A 24,471-nucleotide genomic window follows, 5' to 3' on the forward strand; every position below is an offset into this window, starting at 1 on the left:
TTGAACACAACTGATGTTTTATTTGTGCTTCGTCGCCTTAAGTACATGTAGATCATGGTTTCCGCAGCGTCGTATTGAACTAAACCAAAAAAAAAGGTGCTGGCAGTTTAAATGATCAATAGCGTTAGCGAAGTGAATTTTCATTTTCTTTGCGTTCATTTCAGACCAATACAGTGTTCAGAATAGCAAGCGCGTAAAACTGATACTGCGTAGCACACAAAGCATAAGTACCGACCTACAGATTTGGTACGACTAAGTAATCCTTGGGATACTCTCTGCTGACACTCATGCACGCGTCTCCTACCGTTGTCGCCGCAGAAAAATTAGTGCGAAGAGCTCCTCAGTTTTGCCCGTATGAAAAAAAAAAGAACGCGCGCAGCATAAAATGCTCAAGCATAATTTGAATGTTCTTTTTAGCGCCTTGGACGCGGGTAAACACAGGACACCGGTACGGTCAAGTAGTTTTTACGGAATCCGAACCTCTTAACTTGAGCATCGTGCCTAGATAGGCGAATTAATTAAGACAGCTATTGCCTAGACAGAAAGTGATTCAGATAGTGACAGATAGTGCCCAGACAGATAGCGATTCCAGGAAAAGCGCAAACGACTAAATTATATCGGGAGAGCAAATTGCACTCAAAGGACACTCGGACGCATACACTCGGACCATTTAGCGGGCTTGTAAGTATATATAAAATATTTGTACCGTCTAAGCTTCAACACGCATGAGCGTTGAGAGATGCTAGTCTGGAACGCGTATTGCAATCAATGAGAGGCAGTACAGAACCGCAATGCGCTTTTAATTCGGTCAAGTTATTCCCGTTTTCCAGTGTAATATCGGTCAAACTCACTTTACAACGCACTAACCTCTGTGTGCGCCGGAAAATGTTACGTTTTTCATTGGTCCACAAAATTTTCATGAGCCACTCCCAAAAAACTAACTTCAGAGAGACCGAACTTAGTGACATGCCGTACTAACCACTGTTATAAAGTTGCTGTCCCTTTTTGTTTTCTCATAATAGCCTTTTTGTATCGTCAGAAGCTAACAAGCGAGCAAAAAGGGGGACAGCATAACGGAAATTACGCGTACTCATTATTTCAATTAAACAAATGATAAGTTAGCGGAAACAAAAGTGGATGACAAACAACAAGCCACAGGTGGGGTACGAACACGTCTTAGTATTACGCGTGCGATGCTCTCACCGAGTGAGCTACCACGGCGCTGTTTTCCCATCCACTTTCTGTGGTATCTATGTTTATCTACGAGCACTAAACCTGAGAATGTTAGCCAGCGCCACATCTCACGGCCTTGACGGCGGGTGTGGAACATCCTGTCCTCTGACAGGCGTCACGTGTGCGCGATCTTTTTGGGTGCAGACAACTGGTTAATAAAGCCACGCATACTACCTGAAAGCATCAAATCATGCGTAATGTTAAGTAATGGGTTCTTGCCGCACCTGCTGCCTGTTGTTTTTGCATTCACTTTCGTTTTCATTAATTTATCCTTTATTTACTTCAGTTAATACGCAGGTGCAATTTGTCGTATGCTATGTTTGGTTTCTTTGTTTGTTAGGTTCTCATGATATGAATAATAAAAAACGGACCATCACTTTTCTTTCTTCTAGTTCATTACACAGCGAGGCCTCGAATAAGGCGGCATTGATGATTTCACTTAGCATGTGTGCGTTTACTAGCCAGTTGCCTTCACCCAATAAGATCCCGTACACGTGACGCCTGCGACAAAGAAGGATGCTCCACATCCGCCGTCGAGGCCATGAGGTGTGGTGCTGGCTAACATTCCCAGGTTTAGTTCTCGTAGATAAACATAGATACCACAAAAAGTGGATGGGAAAACAGCGCCGTGCTAGCTCCCTTGGTGAGAGCATCGCAAGCGTAGTGCGAAGAGGTGATTTTGTACCCCATCTAGGGCCAGTTGTTTTTTATTAATCTTGATTTTGATTAATTTACCATTTCTTTATTTGAATCAATACCTACATGTAATTTCACCTATGCTCCCCTTGGTGTCATTGCTGGCTTCTCATGATATGACTCATAAAAATCGGGCCTTCGGTTTCCTCTCTTCTGGTTTGTTTGTTGACACATACATCCCAAGAACCCCGGATGAATATGACCTGTTGGCCGTCTCCGCTGTCACTATCTTCATCGCTTCCACACCTAAATCTGTCATTGATGATTATTTCGTGCACTAACTGGCTATGACGTGTAATTTTTTTTCTTGCCTCTCTTCCTTGTGCAACGCTTTTTGCATTACAGCATGTTGAAGGTTGTGGTGACAATGAAGAACACAGCAGCGACAACTGTAACTCACGTAACTTTTTCTTGGGCGAACTTGTGCCCAGCAAAACAAGCAATGCTCAGGCACAACGATAGCGGCGATAAAAGTCAGCGATCGTCCAAAATGTTATCCGCTGGTCAAGCACATCGACTTTTAGTATGTCACCCGTATAACATTTGAGAAACTTCCGATACATGCAGGCGTGTCCTACGCCGAGCGATTACGTTTAACATTTATTGGCCGGTGAAAAGCGGTCACCGGAAATAGATAAACAAGTAGACATGTGAATATAAATAAGCCTCGCACTTCCAAATAGAAATAAAGCGGACTGACCTGTAATAACTAGTTTATTTTTCTTTCTCATAAGAAACGCCCTCATAATATAACTTATCAAACTCCTACGTCTCATAATCGAGCATTTGTAATCAAAGGTGGGATTACCTAAGATATAGCCTACAATGGACAACAGAGTGATAATATCAAAACGAGCCTTTGAAATCATTGCGCTGTCGCCATGACTAGTTACCTGAAACAACAGCCTGCCTGTCCAAGGTACTTCCCATAAGTGGTAAAGAATGCTTTACCACGTTACGACAAGTTAGTTAACGGGGATAAACAGCTACTGGGGCTGGTCAGTCTGTCACGAGCAGCTTCTTACAGCGAAGCTGCCCGTGGCTACCCTCTAGAAAAATTGTGGCTGTGAATAGAAAATGCCTTGCGGCAAAGTCAATTTTCTAGCGAATGCTCAGTAGCTCTCGATCTGATGTAAGTATCCTGCAAAAAAAAAACTGAAACTGGTCGCTAAGATGAAGCTATCATTACGCTGAGTTTCATTTAGTTGTCATAATTAATCCACAGTGCACTTATAAACGTTGCGAAATTTATTACAACTCTAGTCGTTCCAAGTTCAATTCAGCTAATTAGCTAGGAAGTATCATCATCATCATCAGCCTGGTTACGCCCACTGCAGGGCAAAGGCCTCTCCCATACTTCTCCAACTACTCCGGTCATGTACTAATTGTGGCCATGTCGTCCCTGCAAACTTCCTCATCTCACCCGCCCGCCTAACCTGCCGCCCCCTGCTACGCTTCCCGTCCCTTGGAATCCAGTCCGTAACCCTTAATGACCATTGTTTATCTTCCCTCCTCATTACATGTCCTGCCCATGCCCATTTCTTTTTCTTGATTTCAACTAAGATATCATTAACTCGCGTTTGTTCCCTCACCCAATTTGCTCTTTTCTTATCCCTTAACGTTACACCCATCATTCTTCTTTCCATAGCTTGTTGCGTCGTCCTCAACTTAAGTAGAACCCTTTTCGTAAGCCTCCAGGTTTCCGTCCCCTACGTGAGTACGTGAGCTAGGAAGTATGCTCAATCGCAAAATATAAACAAACGTGTTTTGTTTTGTGCACACTTTTGGATTGCGCCCCGGTAACGCATATCATCGCCCGCATCGAGGCTCGGTTTAACGGCCACCTGCGTCTAGACAGCGCTCCGTCGCAGCTGCGCCGACAACAGCTGCGTCTTTAGAGCGTCGTCGTAAAAGAGCCATCGGCAGTGTATCACAGCCGCCACAAGGGCATCATCATTCTGTTGATAAGATAAAAAGAAAAGAGAGAAGACAACAAATGATTGCGTATTTTTTTGTACTTCGCATAAATGACATACACAATTATATGTAAAGTTATGTACTAACAAAACTCTATCCCAACGTAATTTATACATCCACAGCAGCAGCGCTGGTCAACCACCTTCACAGGGTCGAATGGCTCCTGATTTTTTTCAGTTTTCCTCTGCAATACTGTATATTATTTTCTGGAAAAAATACATATATACATACATGCATACATACATACATACATACATACATACATACATACATACATACATACATACATACATACATACATACATACATACATACATACATACATACATACATACATACATACATACATACATACATACATACATACATACATACATACATATAAGCTGTGAAAAATGGTTGGCCTTCAGCGGAGTGTTCCTCATCTTCATGTTTATTCGTACATCTTTTGCTATAGATCTAACAGCGTTATGTGGACTACCATCTCTCTTCGTTCCAACAGATGAAGGCGTTGCTCAACGCAAAGCTTGGAAGGTTTCCCTGCTACAACGGTGTAGCATGTTTCAACCCGAAAAAGAAAATGAGCCTCGAGATTGCTGGGCCCGACTCTCCCGAAGAAATCGGCACCAAAATAACCTTCTTCGGAAAAGGCGCACGTAAAGGAGTGGTCGTAAGCGACACGACTTGGCCGAACGTGATGGAGAAGAGGCGTTGGAATGTGAGAAGGCCGCTCGTCGCAATTATACACGGCTTTACCGAGGATGGCCAGAGGCCCTGGGTCATCTCCCTGAAGGACAGCCTCGTGAGATACGTAAGATATATTCCGATAACCTTTTTGCACTTTTGTGAGTTTGCTCTACAATGAAGGAGAAAAAAGTTCCAAGTTGAGTCGTCTGAGAGTAAAATGTACGCCGTTGAAAATACACGCACGCCCAAGTTCGAGCTTTAGTAACACGCACGCGCACACGCACACACTCAGCCAGAGAGATCGAGAGAGGGACACACACGCATATGTGTTTAGAAGTCGGACGCAATCGCGCGGGCACAAATACCCACAATCAAACGCACGATAACGCTATCGCGAAATTGCTAGCAGCCTCGTTAAAATGGTCATTTACATAGAAAAAATTTTCTACCTTTAATTTTTTCTCACGTCTAACGTCCCTACATTTAAGGAGTACGATGGAATCCTTGATGAGCCCACTGTGGTCTCTCCACGGCTGTGGCCTTACGCCACGGCAGCTGCATTGCGATAAAGAGGGATTGCAAAAACACTGCTGTACCCTGTACTGATCGCATGGCTCAAAGAATTATCCGGCGTTCCCCACGACGGCGTACCTTATAATCAGATTGCGTATTTGGCACGTGAACCTCCAGAATGTACATTTTTAACCGGTGGCACTAATTCATAGGGTTCTCTTTTTTTCTTCGTTTTTCTTCGTTTTTTTTTCAAATTTTGTGGAACGTGGGCACAATGCTGACTTCCACAGACGACAGAAAAATTGTATTTGATTAGTTTTGACACACATCGCTGTCAAACACTGGTGTCATGCATTACGGTGGCAAGCAGGTGGTGAGAACCAATACGTAGTTTTTAACCGCCGCTTCTCACATCGCAGGTGTATTTTGAGGTCCCTGGCATGTGCAATAAAAACTCTTCACATATTTAAGTGTAAGTTTGTTAGCAGTGGAGCATACCAGCACTCTTCAGGGAGAAAAAGAAAATGTGTTGTGTACCCTTTTCTTTCTACATAACAACCATGCCTCGTGGGAGAACACTGAATGCGAACATTTCAAATAATGCGTTCTCCGAAAAATTGCAAAGTGTAATAAGCTTCACATAAGGACAAATTGATGTCACATTTATTGAAGACAATTTTTATAAACAAGCAGGTTTTTGTGTCGCCGAGATGCATACTCCATTGCTGAGTAACATGAAGGGAAGTCTGAGAAGCCGGGTTATGAACTCTAAGCTACGAGTATGTATTTTTAGCGCACCAGGAGGGGTCCAACGTGTAGCATACCGCTAAAGTCAGATAGGAAAATTTTCATTCGAATAAAGAGCGACGTCGATTTATCATGAATAAAAATGCGTAGTTGAATTCCGACCGTATCTACAAAACAGCTTGCAAAGTGTGCGTCTTATTGTTAAACCATATTTCAAAGATTTCGGGTGACATTTTCAAACACTTAGATGTCATTAGTGTACGTAACCAAGCAATATCTAGCAGTACCAGGTCAGGGCATGGCCCGTAGGCACTTAGCGATTAACAAGTAGCTAAAAAACAATGTGGCAGACATGGAGGAGAACAACGTATTGAAAATAAAAAAAACAGCCATATCGCCAACATCAGCGTCTTCCAGTGCTTTCCGCTGTGAAACCAGCGCGTTTGTTGACACTGGATCGCACTCTGGGGACGATTGCGCAACCTGGGAGTCACCGTAACACCAGTAAGTTCACTGGAACAGAGCTTTTGTCACACTGGGCAAGACGCTGGTTTCAATGGGCGAGGCGCAGGGGCGCACTCGTATACACTGCAAACGCACTGGGTCTCGCTGGAGTTCGCTGTGCCATACTGGAAACTGTGCTGGTTGCGTTTGTGCGCACACTGGTTCCAGTATTGCGAACAGTTTCGACGCTGTTGAGTATTAAATTGTCGATGCACTTTTACAGGCAGACACTGGTCCCCTGTCGTAAACGCTTTACTTTCAGGTCATAAACATCTACTTCGGGTCGCAGCTTGGAATACATAAGCCTGAGCTGCTCCGTTTATGCATCTAGGGGTGACACTGCGGCCAACGATGCCTCATTGCTCAGCAGCAGAGGATGTTGACCTTTCGTTCGCGTTCACTGCACTTCTCCGTGTCAGTGTCCGTGAGTGAGGTGTTCCTGCAAAATGGTTTTATATTTGTTTATGAGCGAAGTCGCAACCGACGACTGCTACTTGTCGCGGTGTTGCGGACTCGACAAGAAAAAAACAGACCCAGCAGTCATTCGGACGCGTTCGAACGGAGCCCAGGAATCCTCCCGTTGATGGATATTATCGCACCAATAACAAAGCTGAGGCAATTCGTGCGCTTCCATTTTACACAGTGTACTATAACATAATAGTAAAAAAAGGTGTGGGGCATAAATACAGACATTTTAGCATTCACCTGGTACCCGCGAAGAGATCGTTCCCTTCCATCAAGTTACGCCTAGCATATCCGCTGAGTTCATTTACACGGTATTGGCCCGTCCGCGCTCAAGGATAAGTATATCAAACGAAGAAAAGTCACTGTATCACTCCGCTTTCGTAATAATTTCTTTCGTGCCAACAATCAGCATAAGAAGCGATGAGCGCCTACGTGACGCGTTGCATCATCATATGTTTATACGCTGTCGCTGAAAGGTCCGAGCCGCACTAACTGACGCTTTTCTAAAGGAGATATGTGACTATAGAGACTTGTCGATTGAAAAGCATTGTTGAAATAAGAAAACGTTGCATTTCCCTCGCGCGAAGAAAAAGAAATGGATACCAAATTGGCAGTAACACCCCGTACAGCATCCCGTGTCGCCTGTTAGTTTGACATTTTTTTTAAGTAAAAATACGAATTACCAAATAAAATCAGTGTTGTGACACTAGAAGACACGCTGTTCAATATGAAAAACGAGAATTTTTTTTCTTTCTTACAGTGGCGTAAGCTTTAGTTACAGGGCGAAAGCGCATCTACCACATCGGTGTGAGACATGTAAGCACCAACTGAGACTACCCCTGGATACTGACACGACAAATTATTCACAATTCATCATGTTCCGCTTGTAGCTTCTGAGACATTTCCAACGGACGCTGGCGTCATGCCATACTCAATTATATTTTCTACCGTTCAGAAAACTCAGTGCCCTTCCACTCTGTGAAGAAGGATGACCAGCGAAGCTGTGTATGTGGGCCCCTTAATGGCGAACTGCACCTCTGCCGCGGGTAGGCCCAGCATCACACAATCTTCCGGATCGGCCCACGTATGGGAAGTGCTTAACGCCTGCTTCACCTCCGCCTCGGGTCGGGTCGGCATTGCACTATCTTTGGGATCGGCCCACGTATGGGGAATGCCTACCGCTTGCTTCACCTCAACCGCGGGTGGTCCGGTATTGCACTATATTCGGGATCCGCCCACGTGTGTGGAGTTATTAACGCCTGCTTCACCTCCGCCGCGAGTCGGCACGGCGTCTCACTATCTTCAGGATTGGCCCACGTATGGGAAGTGCTTAACGCCTGCTTGACCTCCGCCGCGGGTCGGGTCAGCATTACACTATCTTCGTGATCGGCCCACGTATGGGGAGCGCTCAACGCATGCTTCACCTCCGCCGCGGGTCGGTCCGGCATTGCACCATCTTTGGGATCGGCCCAAGTAGGGGAGGGCTTAACGCCTGCTTGACCTCCGCCGCGGGTCGGGTCAGCATTACACTATCTTCGTGATCGGCCCACGTATGGGGAGCGCTTAACGCATGCTTCACCTCCACCGCCGGTCGGCCCGGCATTGAACTATCCCCGAGATCGGCCCACGTATGGGAAGTGCTTAACGCCAGTTTCACCTCCACCACGGGTCGGGTCGGCATTGCACAGACATACTACTTTACAGAGGAAAAGAACCGCGACTTCAGACGGGCCGTGATGAAGGAGAAGACAGGACGAACGGACAGGACCGATCGTCTTGTCCACTCCATGACGCCCCGTCTTAAGTCGCGGTTCTTTTCATCTTTAAGCATGTCGGATAAACTGGCCCAAAGTTCCCCCTCTTGTACTACTTTACGTACTTTATGTTAAGAGTCATCAAAGTTGCTTGGCTGCCATAAAGGAGCAACAGAAAGAAAGAAAGGAAAAAGTCTAAAAATGAAGGCGTCAACCAGTTATTTTCGTTAGAGCGTCCATATATTTTTACATTTCCTTTCCATGTGTTGCTCTATTGTACATGGCGACCAGCGTGTGCTATAAATAAGAATGTCAGCTATAACAAGGGAAGTGACATGCATGATCATAGCAGCGTCATGTTCCTGTCGTGCTTGCGTCCTTCTCCCCCACTTTTCTTCCTTTCTTTTCTGCTTTTTTTTCTCCTTTGCTCATTATGACACCAAGTAGGCCAGATTGCCATTCTCCTTGCCTTATAAAACCGTGGTAGTTAGCATCGTAGTATATTCTATGAGTGATATTCACACCCACAACCTCCAATTTTTCTCATGTGAGGCCTTTGTGAACACGCCCAGCGCCATTAACAAGTTCACGTCTCCGTGTCGCAGTAAAACGCGGTTGCGGGCTTTGGGTGTCCCGAATGATGATACAGAAGAAAAGCTATAGCTTGCTGTACTTTGCCGCATGACAGTGTGTCAGGTGATCTCCTCGCTTTCCTTTTTTCAGGCTCGCTCTAACGTACTCATTGTCGATTGGAAGAATGGCGCCACGTACCCTTACTACTTAAGGGCTGCAAGAAACACGCCTGTGCCAGGTGTTCAGCTCTCGCTGCTTATTCAAAAGATCATACACTCGTCAAAGCATCGTCTGTCGCCGAACAGTGTTCACGTCGTGGGGTTCAGCCTGGGTGCACAAGTTGCTGGCTTCTGCGGCCGGCATTTTCACCGTGCCTTCAATACGAAGCTTGGGCGTATCACAGGTATTGTTGGCGACATGTCAAGCCGTCATTATTTTAGCACGTTTCACAATGACCGAGTACTAAACGACTCGCGCTCATTTATTCCCCTACCTACAACTGCGCGAATACCTGCTGCACAGATCGCAGGATACTACGGAAAAATTGTGAATACCTCATTACATGGTTTGCCTGCTAATTCTGCTAAGAACTAATTACGCTAATCGACTCTAAGCGTCTGCAAAAGAAATGTAAGCATGTAATGTCACGTGCCCTTCGGGGAGGGGCAAAAGTAATTATTTTGTCAGACAGGGCTTTCTATAGGTTAATAGGCAATATGCGAGGCGATTTCGACAGTAAAAGCACACATCTTAAAACTCGCCTATGGTAGACGGCGCAATCTTTTCACATCTGCTAAATCATAAAGGGGCGGCTGCTACTTCCACGATAACACGCTGTGTGATATTCGCTAATAATAATGATTCACAAATCAGTTTATACTTACTAGCTCGAGGGGCAAACGTCTCAACAGCGGAATTGAAGTCGAGGAGTGATATATTTATAGCTATTCAGTAGAAATCCTCCGCTTATGCAGCATTACGTTTTATATATTGCGAGACAGCTGTTAAGCCTCAACGGTTTATTGCGCCGGTCGCACGCTGAAGACGATTACGCTGGCCATTATGATGAATATATACAGATGAAGAAGATGAAGTGGTAATATAATGCTCACACAATTTCCCCCGCGCGTGGAAGCGGCCAACGTGGCTGCTGGTTATGGCGGGAAACGCAGTATGAAAGGTTTTAAACGAGAAACATGCACAATCTCCGTGGCACGGCAGCGGCCGTCCAAAGGCGGAACAACTGGAGTGACACGATAGTTAACTGGCGAAGTCTGTTCCCGAAGAATGTAGGGCCCGATACAACGGGACTGAAATTTCTCGCACAATCCAGGAGCGCGAACTGGGGTCCACAGTAACACTTGGTGTCCAGGGTGGAAGGAAACGACACGGTGAGGTGCATCCAGCGAATTTTGCGGTCTTGTTGACTGGCGTCGGTATTGAGGCGAGCACGTTGGCGACACCGGGCAATGCGCGAAACGAACTGCTCACACACTGATGTGGACGAAGGCACGGGGACACCGAAGAAAGAAGCGTCGAGGATAGTCAGCTGTTGGCGACCATACACGAGGAAGAAGGGCGAGTATCCCGTAGTGCGTTGGACAGCCGTGTTGTATGCGAAAGTGACGAATGGTAGAATGACATCCCAATTGGTGTGGTCAGGGTTGATGTTGATATCATGTCGGACAGCGTGCGATGAAAGCGCTCTGTAAGACGATTAGTTTGAGGGTGGTAGCTGGAAGTCGTTTTATGGATGGTATTGCACGCACGGAGAACATCGTCGAGAACTTTAGAGAGAAAGGTCCTGCCGCGGTCACACAAAAGGACACGTGGGGCTCCGTGCCGTAAAAAGATGGCTTCCAAGAAAAAGGCTGCAACCTCCTCGGCGGATCCCGAAGATAGTGCGGCTGTTTCAGCGTACCGTGTCAAGTGGTCTACAACTGTGACGATCCATCGTTTACCGCCAGTGGTTAAGGGTAGTAGTCCATAGAGGTCGATACCAACGACTGCGAAAGGAGCTTCAGGACACGGGACAGGTTGGAGCAGTCCAGCCGGAGGTGAGGTCAGTCATTTGCGGTGTTGGCAGAGCGAACAGGAAACCACGTATTTCGCTACGCTGGTTGAATTCGCTCGTAGGTTTTATGGAAACCAAAGTGACCGGCAGTGGGATCATCGTAAAAGGTCTCCAATATCTGGGCCCGAAGTGATCCGGGAACGACAGGAACCCAACGGTGTCCTTCTGGACGAAACACGTACCGGTATAATATCGAATTTTCGATCTTGAAGTTCAAACTGCCGACGGAGCCGAGCGTTAGGTGGGCGAGATAATCCGCGAATACGTTCCATAACGGAGTGGCAGTAGGAGTCATTACGTTGGCTAGAGGCAAACGTATGAGAATGGCTGGATGGGAGCCGGTCCAGAGCTGCGAGCGAAGGGAATGCATGCGACGCGCCCTGAGGTTTCCTCACGGAAGGTGGTAAGCAAGCTGCGTTTGAAGACGGTGGTAGGGGACAACGAGAGAGAGCATCGGCATCCTGGTGTTTCTTTCCAGACTTGTAGGTGACGTCGAAGTCGTGTTCTTGTAAACGGAGTATCCAACGGCCGAGACGTCCCGTTAAATTCTTTAGCGCCGCCAACCAGCACAAGGCGTGGTGATCAGTAACGACCGTAAAGTGGCGGCCGTGCAGATAAGGCCGAAATTTTGGGATGAACCAAACAACGGCGAGACACTCTTGCTCGGTAATCGTATATTTTTTCTCTGCAGCTGTTAGCGTGCGACTTGCGTATGCGACCACACGTTCTTCAGAATTTTGCTGACGTTGCAGAAGAACAGCGCCGATACCGTGTCCGCTGGCGTCAGTATGTAGAAGAGTAGGTGCGGTGTTGTCGAAATGACAAAGCACAGGTTCGGACGTGAGGGCACGCTTGAGGGCGTCAAAAGCAGTTCGGCATTCATCCGACCACACGTAGGGAGCTCCAGAAGGAAGGAGTTGATGGAGCGGCGCCGCAATGGTGGCAAAGTTGCGTATGAAGCGCCGGAAATACGAAGCTAGGCCAAGGAAGCTATACGCAAGTCTTTGGCGCGTTGAGGGCTGGGGAAGCGGAGGACAGCGGTAATCTTGTCGGGGTCGGGTCGAAGGCCCTCCTTGCTGACAAGGTGTCCCAGCACTTTAATGGTTTTGCTGGCGAAGTGGCACTTTTTTGTATTCAGCTGAAGGCCAGCAGCTGAGAGGCATGTCAGGACTTAGTCGAGGCGCTGCAAGTGCTGATGGAAGGTCGACGAAAATATGATGATGTCGTCAAGGTAGCATGAGCAAGTCTTCCACTTTAGGCCCCGTAGTACGGTGTCAACCATCCGCTCAAATGTGGCGGGAGCATTACACAGGCCGAAAGGCATTACGTTAAATTCGTAAAGTCCATCAGGTGTGGCAAAGGCGATTTTCTCCTTGTCTGCTTCGTGCATGGGTATCTGCCAGTATCCAGAGCGTAGATCAAGGCTGGAAAAATACTCCGCGCCTTGTAATGAATCTAACGCATCATCGATTCGGGGTAGTGGATATACATCTTTGCGGGTTATGTTGTTCAAGGCACAGTAGTCTACGCAAAATCGCACTGAGCCGTCTTTCTTACGCACCAAAACGACAGGTGACGACCAAGGGCTTGAAGACGGGCGGATTATGCTACGTTTCAGCATGTCGGCAACGTGGGTATCGATGATCTGTCGTTCAGCGGAAGAAACGCGATATGGCTACCGGCGCACGACGGAAGTTCAATCTGTGTGTATGCGATGAGCCGTCGCAGAAGTCTGTCCCAGAAGACAAGAGTGGACATCGAAGGAGTCTTTATGCTTGGATAACAACGCCAGTAACTCCCCCGTCTGCTGTGGCGTTAGATCGGAGCTGATGGTACTAGCGAGATCAGAAGCAGGGACCGGATCCATAGCTGTGGGTGGCTGTGAAACAGCAGTAGTTGAGGTAAGCACAGGGAGAGGCTGAGTGTCTAAGACACACATGAGAACGGCGCCTTTAGAAAGCAGGACTGGCTCATTGGTTGTGTTGAGTACAGCCAAAGTGGCCATGACGTTAGTGAAGCGAACAAGGCTGGGTGCCAGAGCAGTCCCTTTGGATAAGCAACGGGCTGACGGTACAACTAAAACGTCACCATCGGAATGTCAGAGTTAACAGCAAGAAGTTGTTCGCGACCAGGGGGCACCATACAATCGTCAACAGTTCGTAAGCGAAGGCGCCGTTTGTGCACGTCGTCGGAATTGTCGGTCTCTGTCACGTTAACGAGGCGTTCACGGCACGAGATGAAAGCCGACGCCGAAGAGAGAAAGTCCCACCCTAGTATAAGCATGTGAGCACAGGAAGACAACACTGCGAACTTGATATGGTGGCGTATCCCGTCGATCGAAACTCTAACGGTGCATTGCGCCGATGGCCGAATCACAAAATTATTTGCACCACGAGAAAGAGCTCCACTGTAAGGTGTAGTAACTTTGCGTAGACGAGCGCACAAGCCAGCGTGAATAATAGAAATAGCTGCTCCCGTATCAAGCAATGCTAGGACTGGTACACCTTCTACACACACGAATAAAGTATTGGCCGGGCACGCTGGAGGAATTGTAGTCTGTGCGTGCCATGCAGCTTTCCCTCCAAAAACTGCACCATCTAGTTTTCCGATCGGTAGTCAGGAGTGCGGGTGGCCGGTAGCATGGGTGATGACGAGTGTCGTAGAGGGGAGGGGGAGCGGCGGCGCCCTGGACGGTAGAGGCGCTTCGGGAGGTGGAGAAGGTGAGCGTGGGGAGAGCCGGCGCTGGTAAGGACTCGGAGGAAGAAACGGGTCTCTCTCATAAATATCGTAGCCACTGCGTTCGTCTTGTTGTCGTCTTTGGCAAAAACGCAATATGTGACCGCGAATACCACAATAATAACAAATGGGGCGGGGCGTAGGCCGGGTAGTGTAAAATCCTGTGGCAGGTGGACGGGGTGGTAGAGTCGCCAGATGGTTGGGGGAAGTAGCAGGAGGCGCTGTCCGAACGAACGCTGGCTGCATAGCCGCAACCTGAGCATACGAGGTGGATAGTGAAGGAGGGCCACAGCTCGCAGCGCAGGTCATGGAGGACAGCTCCTCTTTGACGATGTCGCGCAGGCCAGGAACCGAAGGCTGAGGCTGGAGAACTGGAGGATTGAGCAGGCCACACGCTTGGAGCTCTTCGCGTATGAGAGTCCGAATCAGCATACGCAGGCTGGTATCCGACGAAGGAGGCGCGTCACCGACGACAGGTTGTAAACGGATGGCCTGCAGTGCGTCCAGGTGTTGGAAAGTCGCGATCACATCGTTAACGGTATTTGGATTTTTGATCGCCAGTGCGTTGAACGCGACATGGGCAATGAATGCCCTTTAGGATATGACGAACACGATCAGATTCAGTCATGTTGGCGCCAACACGGCGACAAGGGGCGAGGACGTCTTCGATATATGAGGTGTATGTTTCCCTGGGAAGTTGCGTACGTCCGTCAAGCTTTTTCTTGGCGACCTCAGAGCGGACGTTGGGAGCGCCAGAAATCTGATGAAGCTGGTGTTTGAATGCCGCCCAGTCAGGCAAGGTGCTCTCGTGGTTGAGAAACCAAGTCCTAGCAACGTCAGTGAGGTAGAATGCGACGTTGCGAAGTTTGTGCATGTAATCCCACCGGTTATACTCACTCAAGCGGTCATAATTGTCCAGCCAGTCATCAACGTCGTCACTACGAAGGCCAGCAAACATGGTGGGATCGCGCTGCCGCGTGCTGACGGTCCATGAAGGAACGGCCGGTGGGGCAGATACGGTGACGCCGGAGGCTCCTGGAGGATCTTCTTGGGGCATGCTGGCCGAAAGGCGGAGCAAGCGGCGGAACGAAGCTCCAGGGAAACTCGAAGGCGTAGAGGACCAAGGAATCGAAAGCAGCCTCCACCACTTGCGAGACAGCTGTTAAGCCTCAACGGTTTACTGCGCCGGTCGCGCGCTGAAGACGATTACGCTGGCCATGATGATGAACATATACAGATGAAGAAGATGAAGTGGTAATATAATGCTCACAATATGGGTGCTCAAAATCTGTGAACTGCTATATGGCCCAGCTACGACTTTTGAGCACTGCTTATTGCCCCGGAGTTGATCAGCTTTAACTGGAACACCTTATCTTGACATAGAAATGTAAGGCAAAATATTCAGGAGGCGCGAATGCATAACTTGTTGCTTTCTATTGAAGATATCACAACAAATTCGCCCCGTCATCCCTGTTCAGTTGTAGTTGCGCCAGCGCCTTCTTCTGGCCGACATATTCGCCGTTACCATTGTTGTCGTACCTCTGTCGATGTCCTTGTCGTGTCGTTAACTTAATTGAATAATAAATTTGTCTCTAGCAGCCATAAAAAGCCAACGACCAATGAAGCCAGTGAAAGAACAGGAGACTTAGATATTTTTATTGAACTCTATAATTCATCCCACATGGTTGTCTAATTCACGGTAAAAAATACAATGGTGATAATGAAAAAGAAAGTGGCAGAACAGACCACTTAAATTTTCACGTGTCCGTATGATACTAAAACGTAAATGTACAAAAACAGACCATTTATATAGCTACACTGCAATCGCAGAAAATATGCACAGAAAAACAGCACAAACAGCTTTTTAAAAAGAACTTTCAGTTCATTATGGGTCGCGATGAAAAACTCTGGCATCGAAGTAGGCTACCAACATTGTCATCGTTTCTTCTTAGTTATTTTTTATGCGTGTGAGTTTTTACCGGGTTTTCATCAATAGCGTAAATTCGTTCACGAGTCCACAAATATGGAAAGCACAGCTCTTGCTGGTGTTGATCTCTGCAGCATCGACCACCTATAGCGAAGGTCTATAGAACGCCCCGCATGTTGGGAGCACATAAATTTTGTTCCATGCATTTTTGCCACCACCTGACTAACACAAAGGTTATGATTACTCCCTTCCAGGTTTGGATCCCGCCGGGCCTTTGTTCGAAAACAGCATGGCATGCATATCAAAAAGTGACGCACAATTTGTTGATGCGATACACGCGAACGCGGGCGAATATTACCAGTTTCGCTATGGAGTGAACAAATCCGTCGGCCACGTTGACTTTTACCCTAATGGTGGCTCAGACCAACCAGGGTGTCCTACAGGTGGGTACTTTCAACTGAAGGTAAACTCTGCTCTTCAATTCACACAGAAGCTTAAATGTAACGTAAAAGGAAAATCACCTGTGGGGAAGTTGATCGCAAAACGTCACTTTGAATAGAGCTCAATCACAATCTATACGCAGCGGCGGCTGAGCGGTTAGGGCCTTCTGCTGCTTCGCACGAGGTCGCTTTAAGGGCACAGCCTAAGGCAAAATTTAAAAAAGAGCTTTCTTTCTTTGAAATTTGGGAAGTGTCCCTACTTATGCACATTTTCCATAGTCTCGCTCTTCTAAAAACAGAACTAAAACGCCCACGATGTCTACATTTTGATAAAACGTGGCGGATAATAGCAGCATTACACAGGAAATTTTAAAAGATTGTGAGTCGATAAGGGGTTGAATATAATTGCTAAGCTCTCCTTCTGTGGCCGTTTATAGGTATTATATGAAATGCTTCAAAAGTTTCTGCGCACACATGAGAAGACTCAAAGCAGCCTATTTTCCCGAAATGGCGAGCACTTTATGGCTTACAATAACCGAAAGCTTCATGTGTGTAAGACAATGAAGTGCTCTGAAAATATTTACTGAATACTCGTATTTACCCACATTTCCTGCGTTGACAAAGGCATACAGCGGCTGCTTTTACCTGGTCTCCTCGGTCAACTATGCTGGGAAATTAAGGCGCTTATATTTCATTGAGTTAGAAAGCTTGTTGTGACTGAAGAGCAATAATTGTTTATTATCTGTAGGTTATATATAGCCTTTGTAGAAGGTTACTTATTGGAGCATTCCAAGATGTCACGCTGCAGTTATCCGGTATGGTTCCCACGCTCATATAAGAAAAAAAATAACACCAACTTCCAAGTCAATAAAAGTAAGGCGAATGTCAAGTGCACGCTGTGATGAAAATGTCGTCTTTCTCGACTGAATATAACTCAGGGTGTCTACCAAGTTGACATTTCCAAATTCCCTGAGTTTTCCAGGTTTTCCCTGAGCACCTTTGCGAAATTCCCTGAATGAGCCAGAACTTTGTTTTATGTCAAGACAGGCTGTCACCACGTTGCCCGATGCTGTCACTCTCTAGTAAGCATGCTGAAACAAAAAAAAATGACTTAATCCAGTTTGAATAGTAAGGAGTAATATCTATTTTATTTAAAAAGAAAACAGAAGGAAGGTGTTAGTAAAATGCACAGCGAAAGAAATGGTAAAGCCCATTCCAAATTGAGTCGAACATTTTCAAATACGAATGAAAAGGAAATGCATGCATAAGTAAATATTTTTTTAATATCAGCTATTTCTATCAACTGATAGCAAGCTCATCTGTATGAGGTCCTGAACTTTGTCACAACTAAGGTTCTCTCTCAGCAGCTGGGAAGTCAACCTCAACTGTCCTGACATACTCTCAGCCCGTACACAACATCTCAGTGTTGGGTTTCACTGCTTAAACAATTTATATGGGTTTGGATGAGGGACACCTGTGTCTCAGCGTCAGCCAACACTTAGTTTTTTTAGCTCAAGCTCCTTCAAAAAGGCGGCGGCACCCTTCCTTTCCCGTTAATTCCTCAGTGCGTCGGTCCTTTCTGTTCTCATCCTCCTTCTAACACGCTTTCACCACATGGATCATCTGAGGCATCCTCTTGGTCAGTTGTGCAGTCAACATTTGATTTTTCAGACTTCCGAGGGGCCGCAAAAAAAAAATTGAAAAAAAACGGGCAGTCTGAAAAACATTAATGCATGTCTTTAACTGCCTTTAAGGGATAAAATTACCACAGGCACGTCTGAAAAAGCTCTGAAGGCCTGCCAGTACGCTTATTAGGCATATCAGGGCTTGTACTGTGACAGGATACGGGGTGCACGCATGTGTAATTAAGGAATACATACTGTGTCCCGTGACAATTGCCCCCTTCCCACGCTTGTTATGCTTCGCCGCCTAACAGAAGTGTAGTGAGGCGAAGCTAACTTTCGGAGACTGGCATTACGCAACGCGCTGTGCTCTGCGAGCTTCAAAGCCAATCGCGAGGATTACAAAGGCGGAGTCGGTGCCATTGGTGATAGCGGCGAATTCTTTCAATGAAAAAGACGGCACCGCACGGCAAGAAGCTTAATAGCGAACATAGAAGCAGCTAGGCCTAACGTTGCCGCGGTGGTGGTTACGGCTGCCAGCGGATCTGCCTGCGAGAGTGCCGGTTCGAGGCGGCGAGATAATCAAAATAGCGGCGGTGGCGGCTTTGATTAATGCCATTTCAGACCTGCAGTCAGGGCAATATACATTGACTATATGGAGTACGTGGTGGTGCCGCAAAACCGTGCAAATTATCGGGCATGTCCGAAAAATCGGGCGTCTAGAAAATCGGTCGTTAACTACTCTGGCAATACATCGTGCCGATGACACGGAGTCAATGACGATTCGTTGCGATTCCTCTGTTACTGGAGCCAGCATTAACACGACTTTCGTTCCCTTTCAATAAAGTTACAGCTAATTTTCCCTGATAGAAGCACAAATTCCCTGAGTTTTCCCTGAGTTTTTCCAGACTGTTAAAATTCCCTGAGAATTCCCGGTTTTCCCGGTTTTCCCGGTTGGTAGACACCCTGTAACTATCGTAAATAAGTATGGAACCCCCGTTTCTTTTTTTGGCTATGCATGGTTGATTCGCGGGATAAACTTGGTATGTCCGGTGTCCTCCATGCACTATACGAAGCTAATGAAACTAACGCACCCATATTAGGTAATACGCTTGCAGAATTCAAAGCGTGTGCCCTAATTACGGCTTTTGCAATGCATTACGTATGCCAGTCCTCCAGCATATTATGAGCCTGTATTACAAGTTGCGCAATATTTTGTCAGCTATAATGGCGCAGTGACCAAGGTCAGCAAAACCAAGTTGAGCGAACTTAGAGGCAATTATATGTAATGTGTGACAAGCTGTGTGCCAAAAGCATGGGTGTCTATTACTTCATTCGTAAAAATTAAAGGCGGTGATCCACCTGCCATTAAAGACGGCCAGATGGCCAGCGGAGCTGCAAAAATCGTGGTAAGAAAACTCGTGGTAAACACTTTACTGGATCACTCACTGTGACTGAGTAACGACGGTCACAATGACTTTGTGGCCGCTATGATATACACTGTTCGGCATACTTGCAACTGCAAACACATTCATTGATAACGTCAAATCGATGCACTTACGTCGCTGGGTGGTCGGTTGGGCCGGATTGGTACGACATCGCAAGCGATATGACTGCAACACAAAACGCGTTAACCACTCCCTTTTCGGTCTCGACACATCGACGTTGAAACCACCGACAACAGCCACAGGGGTAGTGTAATCGCAACTAACCCACGCAGAGTAGGCATGAACCTTGCGGCGCTATGAGTCGTTGCATTTTTGGGCTGCTTAGGGGTGTATGAGCCATTGCGTTTGCTGCTTCTTTAAGGGGGGGGTATGGGTACTCACGGGGGTATGAGCCATTCACGTTGATAATTTTTGTGTGCAGACACGAAAGTTGTATGGTACCCTAGCCATATACAGCCTTAGAGTAAAAAATTGCTTCAACGAGCGCTAGAAAGTATGACACTACCATTTAGAGTTACATTTTCCTATGTCCCAATATAACTTTTCTTCAGCAAAAATTTAATTTGTTTAGGAATACGGGCCTTCTAAACTGCAATATTTACTTAAATTTTAAGGATCTTGCCTTATTACATATGAAAATATTAACTGCACGCGTTCTTTTTTTATGCATAATAGGACGCTCGCCTGCTGTCCTCGACGACATAAATGTGGTACTTCACGTTCGGTGAGAGTAAAGGCCAGCTAGTGGGTGATGTGTAGGCAAGGTTGAAAATCAGTGGGCTATATGGAGCCTTGGCAATCAATTACGTTTGCAAGCACTCCATCGCGTGATAAATGGGTCTAACGAGATGCGCGTAATTTACGCAGGCGAGATTTCAAAAGGAGCACTCGTATACAGGAAACACGTTTTAAAGACGTGATTTAATTACCGGCAACAGAAACCCTCATTCCCACTGCTCGAAATAAACATATTCGCCAGAAAGGTCCTGCATGCTACTGCAAGGTCACACAAGTCGGCTCTAGTTTTTACCATTATTAATATTATTATTATTATTATTATTATTATTATTATTATTATTATTATTGTTATTATTATTATTGCATAGTGGAGATGAACTTGCATAACCTAATGCTGGTGCACACGTACTTTTTACTTTATATATTTATTTGTGTTCGTAACATTTTTTTTTCTGTAGATCGACTTACAATGGGTGTGTGTCGGTTGCATGTTCTGTACGTCTTCTGTGAATAAACTGTTCGTCCAGCGCCTCTTTTTTTCCTTCTTCAATGCCAGCCAGATGCAGCCGATTCGACCGTTCCCCATCCCTCTCCTCTAGTCCTTTCCTACTCTCCCCCTTCGACTAGCGTTCGCACCTGCTATGCGGTAGTGGAGGAGAGCACCATCTGGGTGGCGCCTCACAGCGGAAGTCGGAGGAACTCTGACAGATACGTAATTAAGTACATTCTAGGCACTGAAGCGTAATATCCCGACACCTCGCAGACGCAGGGGCGGAGCGTCTACCACTTCTCATAGGGAACGGCAGCGGCGCAACATCAGACGCCCGCGTTACGGAAGCAGGCGTAGCTAAATTAGTCGTACCATCTGCGTAGCGTCACATCGCGGCGACTCACTGAACTAATGCGCACCAGCGGCTCCCATTGAAGAGCGAGCGATTGCACTGGCGTTGAAGATATAGAGGAGGCGTTGGCGTGCGCCATTCTGCCTTAGGAGAGCTGGAGTTAATGTTGCCTGCCATCCTATCTACTATAGTTAATAGCAACGAATAAACAATGCCGCGGTCCTGTTTCCGGCTGCGGCAGCACCATGCCGACGAGGTCGGAATGTAGAAACGTTCGAGTACCGTCATTTGGAAGCGCAGCATAGAGGACAACATGATTGAAATTAATCCAAAAGAGTCGCACACGATGTCTTAGTCTATAGCCTTGGTTTTGTTTTGGGAGCTAAAGACAGTGCTAAACCTCATAGAATAACATTATTAAAATCGGAAGGGCCCGTCCCCGTGGATTTTTCGGGCTCCTAACGTGGCTAAAGAAGTTACTCTTAGAATAGCAACTGGAATTTCCTCTTCGTGGTCGGTACCCTTTTTCTGCGCTCACGAGGTGATAGCCACATCATCTTTCATGGTTTTCTTGAGAATAGAATTGGGGCTCCACCACCTATGTATGGTACCGCAGGCGCCGCAGGAGGTGTACTTGCGCCCGCAAAAGCTTTTCGAGCACGAGACCCGGAGAAAATATTTAATAAATTTGCCGCAGTCGTTTTATATCCCCCACCGCATCGAGAGGCGCAAAAGGTACTTTGCTCGATACCAACATATTGCTCACGCAAATTTTAGGCTGAGTGATCAAGTAGCCAGGAAATGCGAGTTTCCCGGGAATTCGGTGCTACCTTAGCATTTGTGGTGGACTGCGCATCCTGGCCAGTAAGGCTTTGATTCTTGAATCCAACCAAAATCAGCATCAGGCATGGACTAGATAGAAAGCACGTTAACTTGTGGAAGCCTGCGTGATTGCGTATCAGCATCGTCTGTTTTTGTTTGTTAGATTGTGAGACGCAGTTGCTTGCTGATTTATTACATGTCATCTAATGGCAGGCGAGTGCATGCGATGTTTTCTTAATTTTTTTTCTTTCTAAATTCAGTTGCTAGAAGCACTCTCTTTGTGTTCGTCTCTTCCTATTGCCGTTGTCCCCCGCGCCAATTTAAAATATGCGCTTAGGGCACCATTCAAGATGCAGGCGCAAGGAAAATATAAGTTAATTTACGCTGGCTTTTTAACGTTGACACATGTTCGTGCGTCTCGCATAATCTCGAGGCCTGCTCGTCACTAGCACTGAAAAAATGGAACCACTCAAGAATCAACGTTTTCGTTTCAAGCCGTCTGCGTCTAATGTAATAAAAGAAAGAGTTTTGTGTACACCCAACGCAACTTAGACAAAATGGTGAATGTCGGTTTTTGTGCCATAACATGCCCAAAATGCCCTGAAGAATCTTCTCCCCTTTTCTGTCTGTGTTCGAAACTTTTCGTTTCATGTTTCATATCAACAAGAACGCCTAAACCTAACTTTTCAACCCTGGGTGTGTCTTATGTGCGCACGCAGGCAAACGTAAAGTTTTTTTTTTTATCTCACCCCGTGTAAAAGAGGAACTAACCTATATGGAAACCCCAAGAAATTCGGAACAAGCAGCCAGCTCCTATTTTACCTCGACGCGCCCACCTTTCCCGGGTATTATTGTGATTTCCGGCCCTAAAGGACACACGTTTCTTGAAAGCCAAACGCTCACATCAACCTGAGAGTCACATGAAGCTTCATGCAACTCCTAGATGGGTGACAATCGAATGTTCCTCCACTTGGCGGGATTTCGTAGAGCCATTTCGGCAGGGGATGAAATTTTAAGCACTTGCCAGTACTCGACCCGTGCCTTTATTTTAAGAATGAAAATAAACTTAAGTCTGAAATGCCTCGATACGACGAATATTATCATAACCAAAACACCATGAAGATAACCATACTGCATAACTATATGTTCTCACAAGTACTACCAATGATTGCTGCGTTCGCTCATCAATGAGCAAAAGGATACTTTACCGAGAGTCAGCTGACAAGGATTCCGTACTGATTGCTGTGCACCATGTTCAAAACCACAGCGGACGCCTAGTAGATTCGAGCAAGTGACGCTGGGCGTCAGGACAGACGGTCATGCCTCCTAGGACAGCATGATAATTTGAAGATAGACGGCGCGATGTCTGTTAGCCGGCGATATATGGCCTTTTTATTGGACTTTGTTTTTCACTTGAGAGAGAAATGCAACCATGTTTGGTCCAATCCTCATGTATCCCTAGAAACCTATGAATTAAAATACTAAGCAATCGGGTTGGCGAAACAATCAGCTCTAACAGCGACATTATGAATTCTACTGGAGCTCGTCAGTCCGTATGCACAGATCTCTGTGTTAACAAACCTGTTATATTGGGCGACTCAGTCGGTTCATTGTAGGCAAAAAAAATTGCACAGGCAACTGTGACTAACTAAAATGATTGACACACGCGAGTGTTTCGTTGTTCACTTCCTAATTTGTGTTGTGTCCGTGTTTTGTGCTTTCTCGTCAGCTGTCAAACAAGTACAATCTTAGTTTCGCAGTCGACATCGATTACATTCGACGTCGTAAATAAGTTCGACTCACGGCAACAATGAAACGGTTGTCTGTTTATTATATTGCAACTGCCAGTGTTCATTCATAAAACAAGTTTATTGAGTGACTAATAAAAGCAACTCGTGCTTTCCTACAGCTTACTGGGCAAGGTTCGATGCTTGCAGTCACGACAGGGCTCCACCGCTCTTCATTGAATCTCTTACAAACCAGAGGTGTACTTTCAAGTCACTGAAGTGCAAACGTGGATGGCCGGCGTACCTGAGCGGCCACTGTCAAAAGCGCAGGAAGGTTTATGACGGCGAAATGGGCTATCGCAGCCTTCTGAAGAAAGGAAGAGGAAACCAGTATTTGAAGACCAGGGCGAATTCACCTTACTGCATATCGTTGTTCGATTCCAATATGAATTTTACACGAATTCTAATAAAGGATGCATGGAAGTAATATCGGGTTCAATCTCTCATACAAACAGGCGGGTACAGTAGCAGAGCAACAGCTTCCAGGTTTGCTTTATATGAGCGACATTGTGTTGCTAGCTAACAAGCAAAGTGATATGCAACGACTGGCTACATATCTGTTGACAGGAAGGGGAGAATTTAGGTCTGAAATTTACCGTTAGAAAATCAGGTGTTATGAATTTCAATGAAAACAGTGAACAGTGTCAATACAAGGACAGGAAATACCTCGCCTAAAGAATATAAATACCTTGGTATATGATTAAATCAATACAATAGATATATGGAAACACAGGAGAGAGAGAGAGAAAAGGATGCATAGAAAGGCAGGGAGGTTAACCAGAAGTAGTTCGGTTGGCAACCCTGCACGGGGGGAAAAGTTAAGGGGGATAAAAAGAGAGAGTGGAAGGGGGAGATAGAGAGAAAGAGACGAGCACGAACAAACCGC

The 24,471-nt window shown here is 46.3% G+C and overlaps 1 protein-coding gene across 4 annotated transcripts in view; it reads left to right on the plus strand.

The window, feature by feature from the left end:
* The window catches only part of LOC126534523 (lipase member I-like), a 41,881-nt gene extending 17,838 nt beyond the window's left edge, over positions 1–24,043 (plus strand). For 2 of the 4 annotated variants that reach the window (XM_055072371.2, XM_055072370.2), the window contains exons 5-8: positions 4,409–4,717; positions 9,300–9,552; positions 16,141–16,329; positions 23,708–24,042. In XM_055072371.2, the coding sequence (XP_054928346.2) occupies positions 4,409–4,717; positions 9,300–9,552; positions 16,141–16,329; positions 23,708–24,012 (1,056 nt within the window). In that variant the 3' untranslated portion in view covers positions 24,013–24,042. Of the gene's footprint in view, positions 1–4,408; positions 4,718–9,299; positions 9,553–16,140; positions 16,330–23,707 lie in introns of all 4 variants that reach the window. The other 2 variants (XM_055072369.2, XM_055072372.2) reach the window with 2 other exon arrangements.
* Positions 24,044–24,471: the final 428 nt, after the last annotated feature.

The sequence above is a fragment of the Dermacentor andersoni genome, chromosome 7, assembly GCF_023375885.2.
Source record: "Dermacentor andersoni chromosome 7, qqDerAnde1_hic_scaffold, whole genome shotgun sequence".
In the NCBI taxonomy this organism is placed as follows: Eukaryota; Metazoa; Arthropoda; class Arachnida; order Ixodida; family Ixodidae; genus Dermacentor; species Dermacentor andersoni.